Here is a 20,479-nt window from a genome sequence, read left to right on the forward strand (position 1 = left end):
AGGGCATCATTTGAGGACTGTGAGCTTAAAAAAAATTTCCCAAAACCTAACAAGGTTGTGTCAGGGATAAGGGTAAGGCGTAAGGGTGGGGGCGGTGGGCATCCACTCACAGGGGCGGTTCTGGCTACCCCTGCTCAGTGGCAGCTCTAACGGGCCGTTCTATTTGTCTGTGGTTAGCCAAATGTGGGAACACACAAATAACTTGTTACCGAATAGGCAGGTCTGCCCCCTGAGGTGGGAATGCGGCAGGGGGCTATGGTGGTGAGAAAGCCTGGCCGTGGCCCCTTACTCAGAAAGTGCCTGTTGTCAGCTCTTCTCCCCAGCCTGGAGGAGCTGTGGGCACTGTACTCAGGTTGGGGAAGCAGGGGGCAGGGAGGGAGGAGACAGGCATTGCAGAGTCTGGAATGTACAAAGGAGTATATGGATGCAGATGGGGGAAAGGGTGTCATACACGTGTGTGGGTAACTCTGTGACCAAAATCGGTGCCCTTTACAAAACAGAAAAAGTCTAGGTTTCTCTCCGCCACCTCCGGCTCTGTCCAGGAACAGAGCTGGGGTTGCCCACAGGGACTCTGGGAGAGGGTCGCTGGGTGGCCACCTGCCCTGGGAGCTTCGTTGCTGGTGTAGTGTCGCTTGTGAGGGTAAGGCTGGGCTGGACTTTGACAGCATGGTGGACCTTAGAACAGGGATGTGCTTGTCACAGCAGCCAGGGTTTCGGCTGGGAGGGGCAATCCCAGGTGAGAAACCTCCTGTGACATGTGCTCTTGGGTACAGTGGTGACACCAGACATTTTGCAGATGTTGGGGCCACTGAGACCCTCTCCAAAGTGGAGCGGGAGGGGTGCAGACCTGTGGCCTCAGCCCACCTCCCTTCATGGCAGAGGAGGACGGAGTGTGTCAGGCCCTGAGCTGGCACCCTGTGTCAGTGGGGAGATGGGGAGGGGAAGGGGGCCTTGGGAAGGGAGCTGGGTGCCTCCCGGTGGGCAGGGCAGCTCACCCTCCATCTCCTCGGCGAAGCAGTACACGTCATAGGTCTCGTTGGTGTCTCGGATGCCATACGTCCTCACACCAGGAAACTCATCCTTGTCTCCATAGCAGCCTTCCCGGGGAGTGTGGATGGGGTATCTGCCAGGAACCCGAAATGGAGGTGTGACACTCAGGGGACAAAGGGAAGCCCATGGCCTCTGCCCTTGAATCCTCCTCCCTCATCGGAGGCAACAGTGACTTAATATTGCATTTGACCATGTCTCTTCTGAATATGTCAACTGCCTATCCATTTTTACAGTGAATCATGATTAAAGGCAGCCCCCACTACCCAATATTTAGTGGTACAAAACACACTTTCTCTATCAGGGTCTCATGTATTTTTTTTCTATAAAAGGCCAGACAGTAAATATTTTAGGTTTTGCATAGTCTCTGCGGTGACCACTCAACTGCCACTGTACCATGAAGCACCCACGGATATGCAAATGGGTGTGACTGTGTCCCAATAAAACTTTATTTACAGAAGCAAGGGGTGGGTTGGACTTGGCCTCTGGGTCATAGTTTCTTAGGCCTCGCTGTATATCATCTGTGTCTCACGTCAACCCAATGAGGTAGGTGCTATCATCAATCTGCTTTACACTTGAAGAAACTGGGGCTCAGAGGTGTTAAACGATTTGTCCACAGTCACGCAGCTTCCAAGTGCCAGAGCTGGAATTTGAGTCCAGTTTTTTCTTTTTTTGAGATGGAGTCTTGCTCTGTCGCCCAGACTGGAGCGCAGTGGCACGATCTCGGCTCACTGCAAGCTCCGCCTCCCAGGTTCATGCAATTCTCCTGCCTCAGCCTCCTGAGTAGCTGGGACTACAGGTGCCTACCACCATGCCTGGCTAATTTTTTGTATTTTTTTAGTAGAGATGGGGTTTCACCATATTAGCCAGGATGGTCTGGATCTCCTGATCTCATGATCCGCCCGCCTTGGCCTCCCAAAGTGTTAGGATTACAGGCGTGAAGCCACTGCACCCGGCTGAGTCCAGTTCTTTACCCGCCCAGGTGTGGGCTCTTGCGCTGTGCTAGACTATTGTCTCATCTTTTTTTTTTTTTTTTTATGGCTATAGTTTTTGTATCCTAAGATCTCTTTTCCTACCCCGAGACTGCAAAGACATTTTCCTTTGTTTTCTTCCTGAGGCTTTGTGGTTCTAGCTGTTGGAGCTATGGTGCACCCGAAATGAGTGATGATATCATCTTGCCTTCAGGCTTTGTGGTTCTGGCTGTTGGAGCTATGGTGCTCCTGGAATGGGTGATATCATCTTGCCTTCAGAGTGCATTGAGATCCCTTGAGGGCAGGGTCTATCTGGACTGCTCCGCACCTCACTCCCCAGCAACTACACTCAGGGAAGGATGTACCAAAGGGTTCAATTTATGTCTTGCTTTATTAAAAATAAAAAGGATGGAAGGTTGTTTACAAAAATACTGAAGACACCAAAGTTTAAAAGTGAGGAAATCATGGCAAAGAAAAAAATGGGTAGGAAAAAATGACGCGTAGGGCAAGGTTGCTAGCAGTCCCTCATCCCATTTGCAAGAGAGAATCACAATAACAAGGGTTTGGGATGGGTCACTGAGCTCCTGTTTGGCCAAGGTATGACCATGGCCCCTAACCTAGACTGGCCACAGTGTCATGCTGGCACCAGCTCAGTCTGGCCAATGTTCCACCCAGCACCCGCCCCACTCCCTTGTGGCCCCTGACTCCTGGCCCCCACTCGCTGGTGGGCTGGGGCTCACCTGACAGTCTGGTCAGCCAGCCAGCCGGCATCACACTGGTGGAAGCCGTCTTCATAGGCGGCCTGCAGCTGCTCGGGTGTGGCAATGATGGCACTGTTCTGCAGGCAGGCCCGCTGCGCCCTGTCAAAGTCGAGGGTGTAGCGTGTAGAGATGGCTCTGTAATGGAACACGATGCCTGCAAGACACATACACGCCCACAAGCGGAAGAGCTGGTCAGGCACAGTCTCTGATCACCGAGGCCCTCGCAGAATAGTCAAAGGGACTTTAGGGAACTAGCTGGTCCAGGCTGATGCATGACCCCCTGTACACCTTTGCATGTGATGCTTCTGAATTTGCTGGAACACCCTGTAATGGGGAACTCACTATCTTACAAAGCATTCCTTTTTGAAGACTTATGATAATCCTGATAATGAGAAAGTTCTTTGAATTAAACTAAAATCTGCCTCCTTATAATTTTTTCTTTTCACTCCAAGACCCCCATATTGCGTTAGGGGAAAGGGACACTCAGAACCCCCTGCACCCTCAGCCCAGGGTCATCCTAGCAGAAACCCCATTTACGATGTGCCCAGGAGTGAACCGTCTTTGACAGAGCCTCCCACTGTACCTCCCCCTGGGAAAAATCTGGTGTTGACTGAAGTCCTGAAGCTAACCAAGGACCTGACTGTTCTCCTTGGGCCATAGAGAGAAAGAGACCAGGGAGTCTTCAGTCCTTGCTTTGGCTTCTGGAACTGAGAATGAGAGTGGAGAAGGGGAGGGAAAAGACACCAGGATGAGCTGTCAGGAGACTGCTCTGACTCATTTCCAGGGTAACCTCAGGCAAGTCACTTGACCTCAGTTTGCTTGTCTGTAAAATGGGCACGATCACAAGAGCCACCGGATCACGGGATTCTTGGGAAGCACAAACTGTCAGTTACCTGTGACCATAGCCAAGAAGTATTTAATGCTCCCTAAGTCCAGAGAGAATGATATTACCAGATCCATGTCACAGAGGAAGCAGCTGAAGTTAATTAAGTAACTTGGCTGAGGTGCGTGGAGGAGCTGGTTTGAAGGCCAGCCTGCCTGCGCCCGCACTGCAGAGACTGCTGTGGGTCTTTCTGCGGGTGAAGCAGCGTCTGTCCCTGTGGGAGGCTCTCACCTTTCACCACGACCTCCAGGGTGGCCTCGCTGTCCTCGATGCCATGCATCACCTCGCAGCGGTAGACCCCAGAGTCATTGGAGCGCAGGCTCTGAATTTCCAAGGTGGCGTCACTGGGGATGGCCGGGTAGTTGGGCAGCGAGACTTTGTCCTGGTAGGCACTGTTGACCCTCACGCGCCCTTCAGTGGCCACCAGCAGCACTACCTCCTTCTCCTTGGACACACGGCTCCACTTGATTCTTGGGGCCAGGGGTGCAGTAGAGGGGGCGGTGGTCACAGGGTGCATAGGGTCGATGAAATAGCAGGGGATGGTGAGGGAGGTCCCCAGGAGGACCCTCAGAGGGGATGGTTGGGGGATGCTGACACTCAGCGAGTTGTCATGGTCTGTGTGAGAGGGGTGGGGTGGAAGAGAGACTTGTTAGTGCCTAGAGAGGACCACCCCGCCTCCCCATCCATCCTTCCAGCAATGCACTCTCCTGAGAGAGCGAAATCCAATGAGTGTGTCTGTCTGTACAATGAGGATGCTCCTGTGCCATGTGGGAATCCCCAGGAAGGCTTGCAACGCCCTTTCCAGAGCAGCGTTCCTCAAGACCCCTGGCCTCTGCACCTCCAGAAGGAAACTATGGAGCCAGAAAAGGATTCCAGAGGAGGGCAGGGGAGATGTCAGGGTCAAGACCACCTCCCTGTTTCTCAAACTGGGGTACTGCAGGGGGCATCAAAGCATGGAATAAAACAGGACCCATCTACTTGGAGTGACAGCTTAACTCAAAGGTTTTGGGAAAAATTATTTTGGGGTAGAAAAGTAATCTACACAATTTTAAAGCTGAGACAGAAAACTTCCAAGATGTGTCCCATTTGGGGAGGTCTGCTTTGGGTGCAAGCCTGACTTTGCCGCCGGGACAAGTCACTCTCTTCTGCTGTTTGGGAGTTGAGGGACGCGGGTGGAGAAGCAGCCGAGAAGATCAGACATTTTGGTGCGCAAAGAGTCAGATGCAGGAGAGGCGATGGGGTAGGATCAGACTCCAAAAATGTTAACATAATGGAAAATGTCAATAGGGGAGGTGCAACAAGCTTACCAAATCTTGTTAGAAGTAAAAGATCTGCTGGGAATGGGGGGAAAAAAAACAGCTTTCCAAAAAAAAAAAAAAAAAGAAGGGGAAAAAACAAAAACAGCTTTCAAAAAAAAAAAAAAAAAATAGCAGCTTTCATGGAGACTCATACATGTATGAAACCTGTGCTTTCAGGAGAGCCTACAGGTTGAAATAAAAAATGTTTCAGGCTGGGCGCGGTGTCTCACACCTGTAATCCCAGCACTTTGGGAGGCCGAGGCGGGTGGATCATGAGGTCAGGAGATTGAGATCATGCTGGCTAACATGGGGAAACCCTGTCTCTACTAAAAATACATATATATAAAAAAATTAGCCGGCTGTGGTGTTGGGTGCCTGTAGTCCCAGCTGCTCGGGGAGGCTGAGGCAGGAGAATGGCGTGAACCCGGGAGGCGGAGGTTGCAGTGAGCCGAGATCACGCCACTGCACTTCAGCCTGGGCGACAGAGCAAGACTCCGTCTCAAAAAAAAAAAAAAAGTTTCAAATATTTGTGGGTGGTAGATACATCACAGGGCAAGGGCAGGGGAGCCAGGAATGCTTGGAGTCCAGCCTTTAACCTTCTGATGTCCCGGACAGTCCCACCAGCCCCTTCCACAGGCATCTTCCTCCGAGTGCTGGGCCCTTGCACCCTGGACATGGCTTGGTTTTAGCAGTAGTGGTTCTCAGGGGAGAGCTGAAAGGGACCGTGGTGCCCAGCTCAGCAGTTTTTAAAGCCTCACTCAAACCTCATGAACTGGTTTCCCTGTGTGGGCAGACCACCCCTGGGTACAGCCAGGGGCTGCATGGCTGTGGGTCTCCCAGCAACAGTACAAATGAAGGCCCTTGTCCCATATGTCTACAGATGCAAAAGTTGTAAATCAGGCCAACAGATTGTTAAGTTCTATGTCCTATCTTCCTATTTGACAATGATACCTTTCAAAATGACCTGAAAGAAAAGATTTAAATTCAGAATTCTTGGATTCCTTGGTGTTTTGCCTTGGGATATAGTGACTGGGTGAGAGCATGGGGAGCTGGGCCCCCTTCTTTTTCCCATACTGACTGCACTGTGAGGGGGTCTCATGTGCTGCTGTGCTGGTCTCAGCCCCACAGCCCTGCTCTGCCCACACCCCATACAAACAGCCACTCCTTAGCCCCTCCCTTGGGCCCAGGGTGGTTCCCACCAGAGGTGTGGTGTCCCCATAGGAGGATGGACCCATGCAGGCCCTGGATGTGGCCTGGGCCCATTTGGATAGGAAATTCTGGGCATCCTGGGACCCCAGAATGTGCTGTAAAGGAGAAGTGCAGATTTGGGTGGACACATTGGCCCTACTGACTCCCCTTCCTTTGGAGAGGGTTGAGGCTGGAGGAGGGCCAGTGGGGGCCTCTAAAATACACAGCCAAGAGCAGAGTCCTCTCTTATCTGGGCCTAGGGGAGATATAACTTCCCTTCTGGGGTCAAGCCCATCCTAGGGTCAGTGGAGGGTTTGCTCATTTGGTCCAGTGCTCGATTAGCAGTAGACCCAGCGCCTGCCACATGCACGAGACCAGGCTGGGGCTTCCGAGGATGGTTTGCAAAAAAGGCACATACCTGTCTGACTCCCTGGGGCTTTTCTCTGGCTGTCTCTCAAGTGACCTTTCTTCTGTGGTGCTCCAGCCAATCCTCCCTCAATGGCCCTGTCTCCACTGGTTTGTCTATGTCCTGCCCCTCCTGCAAGCTCAGTGTGCAGCAGTCCTCACTGAGATCCATGGAGGGAAGGAGGACACCTGCCTGGACCTCTCCCTGCCAGCTGTCGGGGCTCGAGGGCAGCCAGGAGCAGTGTTATCTGAGCGAGGCTCCTGGACGCGTGTGCCCGCGCATGGGTGCTGTCCCATCACAGTTATGCATGCATCAATAGGGGAAGGGTGGGGCCAGGAAAAGGCCTGGAAAGGGGAAATTATATCCCTGGGACCAGTAGCACCAGGGTCAGTACCCAGTACTCAAACCCAGTACTCATGCCTACTGAATACGTGAGACTTGTATAGGAATGTCCTCACCTGAAGTTTCTACAGTGACAGCTGCAGCAATGACCCTCAGAGTCACGAAAACCCAGAGTAAAGTGGTCATAGTTCACCTGGAAGAGGGGAGGCAGAGGCATTATTTAGACAGTGAAGGCTTGGTGAGGTCAAGTAGAGTCATGTGACATATGATGCGAAGTGATAATTCCACACCCAAGGACCTGGAATCATCTCCAGAGGAGGAGGCTGCACATGGTTTGTGAGATATTTTCCTCAAGAATTCTTCCCTCACAAAACCTTCACAGGTTTCCCAGTTTAATTCCAGGCATTAGGTTAATAAACCTAACCTCCCATCTTTCAGTCAGTGAAGTCTCATCTCAATGAGTTCCTGTGATGGTTAATTTTATGAGTCAACTTGACTGAGCCGGGGCACCCAGACATTTGGTCAAGCATTGTTTTGGGTATGTCTGTGAGGGTGTTTCTGGATGACATTGACATTGGAATCAGTAGACTGAATAAAGCAGATGGTCCTCCCTAATGTGGGAGGGTCTTGTCCAATCGGTTGAAGACTGAATAGAGAGAAAAGACTGACCTCCCCTGAGAGCGAGAGAGAATTCTTCGTGCTTGATGGCCTTTGAGCTAGAACATTGCTTTTTCTTCCCTTTGGACTTGAACTGAAGCATCAACTCTTCCTAGATCTCAAGCTTACTGACTTTCAAACTGAAACTACCCCAGTCAGTTTGTGTGGGTCTCAAGCCTTCGAACTTGGACTAGAACTACACGCCAGGTCTCCTGGTCTAGCTTACCAACTTACCATGCAGACCTTGGTACTTGCCAGCCTCTATAATTGCATGAACCCATTCCTTATAATAATTCTCTCTCTCTCTCTGTCTTGTGCATGTGTGTGTGTCGGTGGGGGGGGTATGTGTGTGTTTGTGTGCATGTGTCCTGTTGGTTTGTTTCCTTGGAGAACACTGACTAATACAGTCCTCCAGGCCCAGAGAAGTGATGAGTTGCTCAACACTCCTAATGAAACCTGGTCCTGCCACCAACTTCAAATCCAGAGATCATGTGTGTTTTAGAATGGACCAGCCTCCAAGGTTTCAGGCAAGGTTTAGGGGCCTGGTTCATGGCAGGGAAAAGATATTCACCTAGAGAGCTCTTGAGGAGGCTGTGGGATGAATGGATTAATATTTTAGGAGAGAAATTAGACCTAGGATGCTGTAGCTCTCCTGCTAGTTCAATGACTTCATGTGGATTAGAAAGACAAACCTTCCTTAGTGTCATCTGCTGGAAAGCTGACATGGTAAGTACAGAGGTCTGTGACAACCACAGTGTAAACGTGCACAATTGGAACCCTGACTCCAGCATAGGACCCAACAGAATGTACAGGAGACCCATCGGAGCAGTGCTCTCAACCTCAGCTGCACATTGAAATCACCTGGGCTTCAGCCTGGACCTCAGGATTTTTAGAGCTTGGAAGGTTCTAAGGTGCAGCCAAGATGGAGCACTGCTGCCTAGAACACGTGCAGTCTCATTACAGACCCCTCATCTGACCTTCCCTCCACGGCGCATGCCTGGTGATGTTCCCCGAGTTGTTCTGTTGGATGGACTTGCATCAGCACCTACCCTGCCCTTTTGGTTTAAGAAGTGTTTGCATCACAGAGGGAGGGAACCTTGGCGCAGATGGAGGATCTGGGACTAAAGAAGAGTGGAGCTTTCAGCAACGCCCGTGGCGTTCCCAGACCTTTGCTCTATCAGAGCCCAATGGCCCAGCAGGTGTCGCTCTTGGCTCATTCACTGCTAGCTGGGGCTGGATGGATTTGGGGACAAGGGGAGCACCCCAGGAGTCCCTAGGCTCAGGAGGGGTGTTGGGAGGGCACTGGTGTTCCTATTCAGGAATGCCAGGGGCAGGGGCAGGGTAGGCCCAGGACTCCGAGTGACTGTTTCTGCCTGTCGATTGAGCGTGACATCTTTCTACCACCTATGCTACATATACGAGTCACCCCAGAAATGAAAGGGCTGTCTATGGGTGATGCTGGGCGTATGAGGTGAATGCATGAGGCACGTCATCCTCACACTGGAGAAAGTCTGGAAAATCCCAAGGTTCTGAGAAGTAGCCCCTTGTGTCTCCTTAGGGATTTTTCTACCTAGATGCTGCCTTTTAAAGGAAAGTCTCTGGCTCCAGGCTGTGGCACCATGAGGGGCTCTCGTTCAAGCTCCGTGTGACCAGTGGCGGCTGGGAAATAGTTCCCCAGAAGGCAGAGGGCAAGGTGTCTTCGCTCTGGGGAGGGGTCTAGACTTTCCGGCTCCTCTCTTCCCAGAGCCTCAGGGATTCGTGTTCAGACACAAGGCCCGCCTGTTCTTCCCTCAGAACACCCTTCATTGGGAGGTTGTGTGTATGTTTTCGGAGCTGTGTTTCTTCCCTCACTCTCTGAACAAGCTGGACATTGTCCGGGGTTGTAGGAGTGCTCTGTGGGGCTTGGACGGCTTGATTTCTCTCCCTGGCCTAGACCAGGAAATGGGAAGGAATGAAAAGAGGTGGGGAGGGGGAGAGTGGGGGTGGGGGGATAGGGGTGGAGTGGGTAGAGAAACTAATTTTCTTTCTTTCTTTTTTTTTTTAAAGACAAACTTTGGGATAGAAATATCGCAATAAATATGCTCTTGTGTTTTTGTGTGTTTTCTCAGCTGTAAAGAAAATAGGGAGAAATTCCATTCTGTCTGGTTTCCAAGTGTCTCCAGAACTCACTGAGCCTTTTATGCAAGAAGACTGACTTTGGCAGCCCCGAGTCCCAGCACGGCCCTGTCAACAGGGAGACCTTTCTCCATGGGAAGCTGAATTAGGTGCTGACGGGGCGACTGCATAGGTGAGGCAGAGGAAGGGGACAGGGAGCCTGAAACGGAGAGGGGAGCTTGGGGAGCAGGAAGGGGATGCTGGGTGAAGGTCAGGTGAGACCCATGTGGTTTGGGTCCATCATCAAAGAACTGACTTTCTCGGAGAGAATTATGTGGAGATTTGGTAGGGGAAAGTGAGGTGCTTTTAGCTTGAGCTGAGGCTGTGTGAGCATGCCTGCATGTGTCCCGGTTGGAGACAAGGAAACCTTCATCTCCTCATCAGCCAGACTCTATCTCATGGTTGTCTACCTGGCCAAGGTCTTGGCCTGTATTCCATCAAATTATGGGATTGAACAGGCAGCTCACCTACTCTCCCTGAATGCCTCTTCCAGCAACATGTGCATTGGAGATCCCTCCTCGACCTGCGTGGACCCCTACTGCTTAATAATCCAGGACCTGCCCCATGGCTGTTTCAAAGACTGAGTGAGATAATGTGACAGCCATCATCCCTCTTCAAGGCTGGACACTGTTTCTTTGGCTCTGCACCCAGCACAGGCTCTGGCACTCAGCAAGCATCCATCAATGCAACTTTCCTCCCACCTCCCTGGTTGTCAGGCCTGAGTGAGCCTCTCAGAACTGGGGGATTGGAAGAGAGTTTAGTGGTTGTAGAGAGGCTTCCTGTCCCAGGATGAGGGTTGGACTAGATGACTTTCCATAAATAATAAAGCAGCGTTCATTTCAAAAACAACATTACCATACTACCAAACATTTGGAAAACAGGACAATGGGAAAAAAATGACCATCATCTACAATCCAAATCCTCATTATTAGTGTTTTGATAGTTTGCCTTCTAGCCACCCAGGCTGGAGTACAGTGGCATGATCTTGGCTCACTGCAACCTCTGCCTCCCAGGTTCAAGCAATTGTCCTGCCTCAGCCATCGAGTAGCTGGGACTACAGGTATGTGTCACCATGCCTGGCTAATTTTTGTATTTTTTGGTAGAGACAGGGTTTCACCATGTTGGGCAGGCTGGTCTCAAACTCCTGTCCTCAAGTGATCCACCCACTTTGGCCTCCCAAAGTGCTGGGATTATAGGTGTGAGCCACCTTACCTGGTCATTCAAGTCTTTTTTTTTTCTTTCAGGTATCTACTTGTGGTTTTTTGTAATTGTAATCTTTTTGCATGCTAGTTGCCTTTTCCACATAACACAATGGACCACACAACTTCTTTTCTTTCATTCCTTCACTACTGATGATCATGATGCTTTACAATTATGACCTCCCTGCCATGAATCCTGTATATGCAGCTTTAGCCTCTGATTGCATGGTAGGTGCTCATTCCTTCACAAGGTGGCCCATTCCATGGCGGAGTAGCTCCAATTGTGCTCAAGAACTTTCAAGATTGAGTCAAAATGGCTCACCCACATTATAATTTCCACCCAAGAGTTCCACCATCAGGAGCCCCACAAAACACATCCCCTCCTCTTTCACAGGACTCATGGTGAATCTTCAGAGGTCCAGTCTGCCTCCTGTCTGCTGTTCTTCCATGGAGACATTCCTGGTCCCTCCAACCAACCCTTCCTCCTGTGGTGGCCTTCTGGACCTCTCTTTACCCCCTGGAGCCACAGAAGGTCTAAGCTGTGATAGACCTTAGTGAACATCAAGCCTAACTTCCTCATTTTACAGGTGAAGAAACTGAGGCCCAAGGAGGAGACTGAGTTGCTCAAGGCCATATGGTAGGTTGGAAGTGGAGCCAAAACGAGAACCCAGCGCCAGGGGACCTGGCCCTCACAATTCCCAGCATTAACGAACTTCATAAGGTAGCTGCTGTGTCTGTCTTGTTCTCCATTGTCTCCCTGGCACCCAATGTAGTGTGTGGCACAGAGAGATGAAATGTCTGTTGAATGAATGAATGAATGAATGAATGAATGAATGAATGAACAAATGGTGGCCCGTACATCCTTAGAAGTAATCTCCTCCAACAAGGCCTTGAGGGGAGGAGGGCTGAGGATGGGACTGGAGGCTCATATGTGATGAGCACCTAGGTGGTGCCCGGCTGAATGAGGTAGACCACTACCACTTCACATTCAGTAAGTCTCAGCTAGAGACACACTGCTTGCTTGTGATGTGCATGGCTGTATTGATTAATGGTAACGCTTCAGTGCAGCATGTGACGTTGGGAAGGTCAGGCCATTTGCGGCCCAGAGGAGGAACAATCTGGGTCACCCCTTCCCAGGGCTCCAAGGAAAACCAGTGTTATGCTACAGCCAACTGACACCAGCCAGCTAGAGTCCATTTTACGCATCTCTTTCCAATTTTGTGTTTGGTGACATCACACTGGTAGTGTGAAACTGGTTATGATGGGAGTATATACACCATGTATATCAGCAGACACTATCAACAAGGTAAGACCTCTTCTTTTCCTTTTTCTTTCTTTTCCTTTTTGAGAGTGGATTTACCAGCACACTACTGAAGTAACTACAGCCATGGGTCACATAACATTTCAGTCAACAACGAACTGTACATACGATGATGGTCCTGTAAGATTCTAATGGGGCTCACAAACGCCAATCACCTGGTGACGTTGTAGCCGTTGTAACGTCATAGTGCAATTACTTTATTTATTTTTACAAATTTAGTGTAGCCTAAGTGTACAGTGTCTATAAAGTCTACACCAGTGTATAGTAATGTCCTAGGCCTTAGCGTTCACTTACCACTCACTCACGCACCCATCCAGAGCAACTTCCAGTCCTGCAAGCTCTGTTCATGATAAACGCCCTATAGGTGTACCATTGTTTATCTTTTATATGGGATTTTTACTGTACCTTGTATATACAAAGGGAGGTATTTGTGTATCTAAACCTATCTAAACATATAGAAGGTACAGTAAAAACACAGTTTTGTAACATGCTGTATGGGTGTGTCACCTAGGAGCACTAGGCTATACCATATGGCCTAGGAGTGTAGTAGGCTGTACCATCCGGGTTTGTGTAAGTACATTTTAGTGGAGGGGTCTCCACTGCACATGTTGCTGGATGACAAAATTGCCTAAGAATGCATTTCTCAGAATGCATCCCTGTTAAATATTGCATGACTATAATAGTAAAGAAAGAAACGGGCTGGGGAAGGATAATGAGCACTTTTCTTTCCTTTGAATGAAGTCTCATTCTCCATTCATTGTGCTGTCCTTCATGTGTCCCTGGGGGCATTGAGGCTGGCCATAAAACCAAGGCCACTTTGCCAGCCCTAGGGTATGGTCAGGCCATGTTCATCTCCATGTCACCTCCCCTGGCCCAGCCTGAGTCCACATCAGTGTAGACTCAGCAAATGTTTGCTGGCTATGCGAATGCCCGCCTCACCCTCCCAGACCCTGCAGGCCTCCTCCCTGACGCCTCACCAGCCCTTGGCCCTGGGTTCTATTCCCCCAGCTATGACTTTCTACACGCTCTTTAGCACCTAATTTTTCTTCTGTTGTTTTATGTGTGCTAACTTTGTCTCACCATGCAGACCGTGACCTCCGAGAGGCTGAAAATCAAGGCTTAAATTAAAACAAAATCCCTCTATGCTAACTCACCAGGAATAACACAAAATAGTATTTGACACCTCCTTGTTAGATGAGCAAGTAGACGTTGGGGTTTGGTAGACTGATGGATCAGTAAGATCTGCCTGCAACCAAGTGGCTCTGTGTCCCTGACTTAAGTCCTAGAAGATGGATTCCAAAGGACCAAGGTTCCCCATTCCTGCAGTCACCAGCCACCAGCACATCACTTATTTGCAGCCTAATTTCCCAATGGCATCTCTTCTCTTGTCACTCGCTCATGGACAAGATCATCCTGATAGCTGTGCATAAACGCAGTAGCACGTGCACTTGAGGCTGGGATTTCAAACCTAGTATAGGGAAAAGGCCAGGGACCCTACACCAAGAGCACATCTGGTCAGAGTCACCCCAACCGCAGCTGACAACTTCCCACATACTCTAAACAGACATGGTGGGATGGTGTAGAAACGGGATGCCAGGAAGCTGATTTCAGTCCCAGTTCTGTCCTAACTCACCAGGAAACTCATGTAAGGCCTCAGTTTACAGTTTTCCCTTCTGTAAATTGGGATCCTCATGCAAACGTCACTCCCAGGGAAATTGTGAAGGTAATTTTTGTAGATGCTAATACTCTTTTGGCATTTCCTCCTCTTTCTCTTCTCCCCACCTTCTTCAACACCTTGTCTTTTTCCATATCTTTCATTTCCTTTTTCCAAATTTGTTACTTGCCCTGTCATCACTGAAGCATCTTAAGTCAAATCCCACAAGTGTTTTCCTCCGTTCCGGGCAAGTGTGTGGGTCCTGTGAAAAAGGCAGTAGGCAGCGGGGTGGGGAGTGCTGCAGATAAACTCTTCAAGGCCATACTTTCATCTAGGATTGGCCTTGAGTAGCTCTGTGCTAACACAGAGGGGCCCAGTGAAGGGAAAGAAAGGTTTTTCCTTGGAGTTGCTTCTAGCCTAGTGGGTACAGACAAACCTGTATCCAGAGATAGCAGACATGAGTGAGTGGGCTCTGGGTCCTAACCTTGACCCTGACTAAAACGGCTGCCTGACCCCGAGCCTTGGATTTTCCATCTCTGAAATGGGGGCAGGTTGGGAGAATTAGCTCTGGAGTTCTCTGAGATTCTAAATGCCAGCTCCACGCAGTGCAGAGGAGAGTTCCACCTTCTTAACTTCTGGGGACAGAAGGAGCTGCATCTCCACCCTCTCGGCCACCCTCGTGGCCAGAGACCTGCTCATCGCTTGCTGTTCTGCTGCAACATCCAGGGCAATGCACAAGGGTTTCGCTTGCCTGCTAAGCACATTCTCTGGGAAGGTCCAGCCTATTCAGAAAGATGCCCCCGTGCCCTCACTGTGCTAGGGAGGAAAAGGCAGAAAGGAGAGCTGTGAGGTTGGGAGGGTGGTGCACACGTCTAACAGAAGCGAGGGGAGGCTCTCTGGGGAGCAAAAGAAGGCTCAGGTAGTGGAGCTGCAAGAAAAGAAAATAAGAAACTGAGAAATGACACCATGGAGGGTGTCATAACTGCAGGCTGTACTTGTTACTTGACTGCCGATGTGGCATGGGCCTTATACCCTGGCAGTGCCCTATTTAAATCTGCGGCTAGGGTTGGCCTTGTTCTTTCCCTCTCTTCTTTTGCTCACACAGTTCCACTCCTCCAAAAAACACTCTCTCTTTAGCTCCATGTCTGACCTAATCCCACCTTCCTTGAGGTCCTGTGCAAATGCCACCACCTGGAAACCTCCCCCAGCCTGAAACTCTCTCCTCTCTGCCTATGTCCTTTGTCATTTCTTGTTGTTACAACCAACTTATTAGCAGACTCATCCTGGCTTGTGGCTTCTTTTCCACTGTTGTCTTAAACTACCAGGCCAACCACTTAAGGGATGTGTGCATGGGTGGGTGTAATGGCCAGGTTGGGAGCAGGGCTGGTGCAACAGAAAGAGCATGACTCTGAGTCAGACAGATGTGGCTGAATCGCAGCTCTGACACTTTCCTATGAGCATATGACCTTGGCTCAATTATTTAACCTCTCAGAGGCTCAATTTCCTTACCTCTAAAGTGCTGATAAGATAGGCTCTATCACATAGCATAGGACGCTGCAGGACTTAAATGAGAGATGCTAAGTTGCCTCCTTTCTCAAGGCTTGTCTGGCTGGTTCCTCCCTCACTGAGGAGTGAGAACACCTGCATCGTGTATGCCCCTCACTGCATTTCATCTAATATGGATACACTAAGCACCTACTATGGGCACCGAGGCCAGTCTTAGCACATAGTAGCCACCCAACTAATGGGTGCTAGCCTGATAAGGAGTGCCACTCACATACAATTTGCATCTATATCTAATTTAAATGATGGTCCAAGTGAAAGGGGGACTGAGGTCAGTCTCTGCACAAAGTAGCCGCCCAACTAATGGGTGCTAGCCTGATAAGAAGTGCCACCCACATAAAATTTGCATCTATATCTAATTTAAATGATGCTGTAGGTGAATGGTCATTTGTTCTGCAATGATAGCAAACAATAGGACTCCCCACCCCGCCAACTATTTTAGCCTAGGGATCATTCCTCTATTCACCCCAGGACTAGGATGTGAGTTCAAATAAAACTGTGGACTGTAAAGTAAGAACCTAATCTGCCACTGCCATCTCCACGGCTTGCCACAGAGCTCTCAGAGCTTCTCTGTGGTCAGGGAGGGCAGTCACCCCCTCTCTATCTTCAGGCAACAGTGGGCATTTTATAGCCAGAATCCACTTATGCCATGGCTTCAGGAACAATCTAGGGGCCATCTTTAGGAAGGGCCTGCTGTATGTCAGGAACTGCTCTCTGAGTTGTACATATGCCATTTCTTATCCTTAGGACAATCTTCATAGGTAGTAAGACAATGGCTCAGAGAGGTTAGACAACATGCCCAAAGTCACACAGATAGTGAGTGGCTGAGTTTGGTTTGGAATCCAGGTCCTGTGGCTATAACGTTATGGTTTTCTCAGCATTTCCAGTCCCTTTACATTCATTAGCTTTACCCATTCATTCCATTATTCAGTCAACAAACACATTTTAAGGGGGAGACAACATACTAGGTAACAAATATAAATCAAGGGGGACAAGGGGAATGTTCTCATGGAATTTCAGATCTAGAAAGTTTTAGGGGTTGGTAGATGGGAAAATGCATCACTAATTAGTTCACGAGAGAGGGAAACCCAAATCTCTTCCAGTTCTGCCCGGGAATATGGGCAGAGAGCCTGGAATATGGGCAGGGTTGGTGGGATCTTGCCAATGAGTAACACAGGGTCCAGTTTGGAGGAGGGGGCTCCCAAGTGGGAGTCCTGACCCACTCTTGAACATTCCATCCACAGGGCAGGGCCCTGCTGGGGCTCTGAGTCCTGGCTTTCCCTATGTCTCCAGAGGTCTCCTGCAAAGCTGGCTTCCACAGCCCAGCGTGGTGGCTCTTCCACAGCGTCCTTCAGGCAAATTTTCCAGGGGCTCAAAAAAAAAAAGGCCACTATACACATGCCCTGCTGCATGGCAGGGCTGCAGACAGTCCTATTAACTTCCTCCAGAGGTTTTCAGGATAAGCTTTTTCTAGAGCTCTAATCAAGTCATTTCTGATTACATGGGCCATGTCTCAGCCAGCACCTACAAAAGCGTGATCATCATCTGCTCAAAAATATCTGGATTCCTACTAGTCAACCTATGGGTAGTCAGCAGAGCCCCCAACGTGAGCTGAGTCTCTAACCTTTTCTAAAGTCCCACCCTACCACGGAGACCGTGTACCTCTGGCAGTTGGAAGAGCTGACCATCTCCTGCTGCTTCCTGTGTTGCTGATCACAGAGGGGCAGGGAGAGGAGTGTTTTGAAGCCTCTTCGAAACTTCAGCTTCTGAAATCAGCCCAAGGAGCTGTTTCTGCCAGTGCCAGTCTGAGGCCAACCTCATTGTCCTGACCAGGAGCCAGGCGGACGCTGGTCAAACAATAAAAACAGAGCTGGCCTTGGTTTGCTGAAGGCTGTGAGAGCTTTTAGGTGAAGGCTCTGCCTGCTTCTGGAGGTGGGGGTGGGCACATCGGAAGTAGAAGGAGCAGACTGGGGTTTAGGACTTGTAGCACAGAAAAGATGATACCGGTTTCTCCCCTCTCTGGCGTCTCTGTTGTGATTCCCTTCACTCACTGATATATGTCCATGCTAGTAATACCTCTTTGACTTGGACCTGTTGGGACAAGAGATACGCTATTCTTCATCTTCTCTCTGAGGTCTACTTTGGACCCAGTCTCTATGCAGTTTCCTGAATAGCCTCTTCTCAAGCCTCTTGGGAGATAACGTGGTATACTAGAAGGTGAGTATCTTAAGAACACAACCTGAATTCATACCTTTGACTTATAATGTGCTATCTGGGTGAATTTGGGCAAGTTTCTTGGCATCTTTGGCCAGAATTTTCATGGGTGAGGCCTCTGGAAATTACTGATTTCCAGTTAGGAGAAGAGAGAGAGTGATGACTCCTTGTGGCAACTTACTTGGAACTTCCTCTTATTCCCTCCAAATCACCCACCAGAAGTTCTCATGTTCCCTGGGTAGTCTGATCCTGCTGGAGGGAGTAGCTCTGAGTAGAGCTGTCAAGGGTAGCCGGGAGCATGCACATGGCCCATGGAAATACCCATTCTCACTCCTTTTCTGCTAAAAAAGGTGCAACAGTGGAGAAGGATGGGCCTAGATGGATTTCATGGCAGAAAAGGATGAATGTTCTTGGAGAAAAATCCAGCTCCTTCCCAGGGCCTGTGAGGCCCCATATGATCCGCTCCTACTCCTTCCCAGACCACGTCTCATACCTCTATTCCCCAAACCCTCAACCCTGCCACATTCTAGCTGTGCCTTGACCACACTAGCTGATTTTGTCCTAAGGGTTTTGTGCTTGCTCTTTCTTCTTCTGGCACACACTTCTGGATCTTTCCCTCGTTGGCCATTGTCATTCTAGCCTGTTTAAATGTCCTTTCCTTGACTACCCTGCTCCCCTATCCCTCCCTCCCTATCATGTTACCCTGTTATAGTCTATTTATAGCCTTTTTTTTTTTTTTTTTTTTTAAAGACAGAGTCTTGCTCTGTCAGCCAGGCTGGAGTGCAGTGGTGCTGAAGGCATGTCAGATCTTGGCTCACTGCAACCTCCACCTCCCGAGCTCAAGCAACTCTCCTGCATCAGCCTCCCAAGTAGCTGGGATTACAGGTGTGTGCCACCACGTCTGGCTAATTTTTGTATTTTTAGTAGAGACGTGGTTTCACCATGCTGGCCAGGCTGTTCTTGAACTCCTGACCTCAGGTGATTCACTTGACTTGGCTTCCTAAAACGCTGGGATTATAGGCATGAGCCACCACACTTGTCCTATAGCATTATTATTATTTGAAATTATTGTCCTTTTATGTTTGTTTGTTTGTTCATTGTCTATTTCAGCTACTCGAATATACACCCCATGAGGGCAGGGAGTTTTATCTGTTTTTCTCACTGCTATATTCCCAGTGCCTAGAACAGTGCTTGGCACATAGTAGCTGCTCAACAAGTATTTGTTGAATGAATGAATGCCTCTTAATCACTAGGCAATGTCCCTTTGTATTAGATTTGGAAGTAGAAGGAGTGTTAATCTTAAGACTGATCATAACTGTTGAGTGTCACCTGATCTCACAGCCTTCCTGCCTCAGCCTTGGAACACATAAGAAGCCCCAGGAGGGAGGGTAGCTCTGAGTAGAGCTGTCAGGGGTAGCTGGGAGCATGCACATGACCCATGGAAGTATCCATTCTCACTCCTTTTCTGCTAAAAGAGGTGCAAGAGTGGAGAAGGATGGGCCTGGATCACCAAGCAGGGAGTAGTAGGTGACCCCAGAGATAGCATCCAGGGACAAAATAGAATTCAGAGCTAAGCTGTGTGCTGAATGAAGGCTGCATCTCCAAGGGGCTGGGAGTGATGCTGAGGCCAGGCACCAGAAAGGAAGCCTAGTGGCGCTTCCTAAGGATGGGGTGGCTGCAGCCGTGGATGGCCCAAAGCATGTGCCTGGAGAAGGGTGGGCATGCGAAGGATGAATTTGGCTGAACACCATCAGCCTTTTCCGGATTCTTACCCCTCCCTACTCTCAATTGCAAATTCCCCAGTTTAAAGTGGAGAAGCACTGGGCATGATTAACGCTCCTGCTTCACTCACCCAGGGACACTCGGCTTTGCCCTGTTCTGTGGAAAAAAACAAAAAAACAAAAAAACCCACAAAAAAAACCCACCAAAAAACCAAAACTAGTACCAGGGACCAGCCCCTTCCTGTTCTCAGCCTTCTGCTTCAGCCCAAGTACTTGGAAGTTTTCTCTGCATTAATTTCAGACTTTGTGTAAATATCAGACCTGAGTTTTTGGAAAGGAGTATACTTCAGCCCAAAGTTTCCATCAGGCGCAAGCACCTTTCCTGAGCAGGGATCTTGGGCCAAGAGCTAAATTCCCTTTACTTGGTGCTGCCTGCCAACCCCGCAGGACAGAGAGATCTTTCCTCTGTGAGAAGGGGCTGGGGGACCCAGTGTGACGCTTTGGTAGCCTCCCTGCGTGGAAATTGAACCAGGTTTAAAAAGCGAGCTCCAATAAATATGCCTGGTAGCTGAGGGTCCTGATGGAAATGCCTGTTGGCCAGAAAGGGCCATCAGATGTGTGGGGCTATAGCTGAATTTCTGGACAAAGCAAGAGCCAGGTGCCTGGGGTGTGGCTGGAGGGAAACAAGGGGTGACCAGTCCAATCCTTTCAGTTTTGGGGACAGATCCTCAGGTTCTTGGAGTTCAGTCCTTGGATCTAGTCAAAGGTAAGAAAGGAGATGAGTTATCTGTAGACCAACCTCATTATTTTGACCCTAATTATGTCCCCTGATTCTAGGGTCTGGGAAGGACCTCACCTCATAGAAAACATGTAGTTAGCTCCTTGGATCATGGTTCTCTTTGAGAGCTGATGGAAGTCATGGACACAGTTCTTAGGAAACGTTGCCCACATTCATGGGATTTTGTGCATGATTTCAGGGCATTCACAGAGCAGTCCTTCTGTGCAGCAAAGGATTAACCTTGCCCAAACAAAGGTTGGGCCCTTGACCCTGGCTGCCAGGAGGTAACCTCTAAGCCCTTGGAATGTCCTGTCTAATAAGA

At 49.5% G+C, this 20,479-nt stretch overlaps 1 protein-coding gene across 3 annotated transcripts in view; it reads right to left on the bottom strand.

Annotated features, from left to right (window-relative positions):
* Positions 1-20,479, bottom strand: part of ACAN (aggrecan) — a 71,610-nt gene that overhangs the window by 32,217 nt on the left and 18,914 nt on the right. For all 3 annotated transcript variants that reach the window (XM_025392340.1, XM_025392341.1, XM_025392339.1), the window contains exons 2-5: positions 7,013-7,089; positions 3,894-4,277; positions 2,759-2,933; positions 996-1,123 (exon numbers count right to left, since the gene is read on the bottom strand). In XM_025392340.1, the coding sequence (XP_025248125.1) occupies positions 996-1,123; positions 2,759-2,933; positions 3,894-4,277; positions 7,013-7,082 (757 nt within the window). In that variant the 5' untranslated portion in view covers positions 7,083-7,089. The remainder of the gene's footprint in view (positions 1-995; positions 1,124-2,758; positions 2,934-3,893; positions 4,278-7,012; positions 7,090-20,479) is intronic.

Source organism: Theropithecus gelada, chromosome 7b (genome assembly GCF_003255815.1).
Source record: "Theropithecus gelada isolate Dixy chromosome 7b, Tgel_1.0, whole genome shotgun sequence".
Taxonomy (NCBI): domain Eukaryota; kingdom Metazoa; phylum Chordata; class Mammalia; order Primates; family Cercopithecidae; genus Theropithecus; species Theropithecus gelada.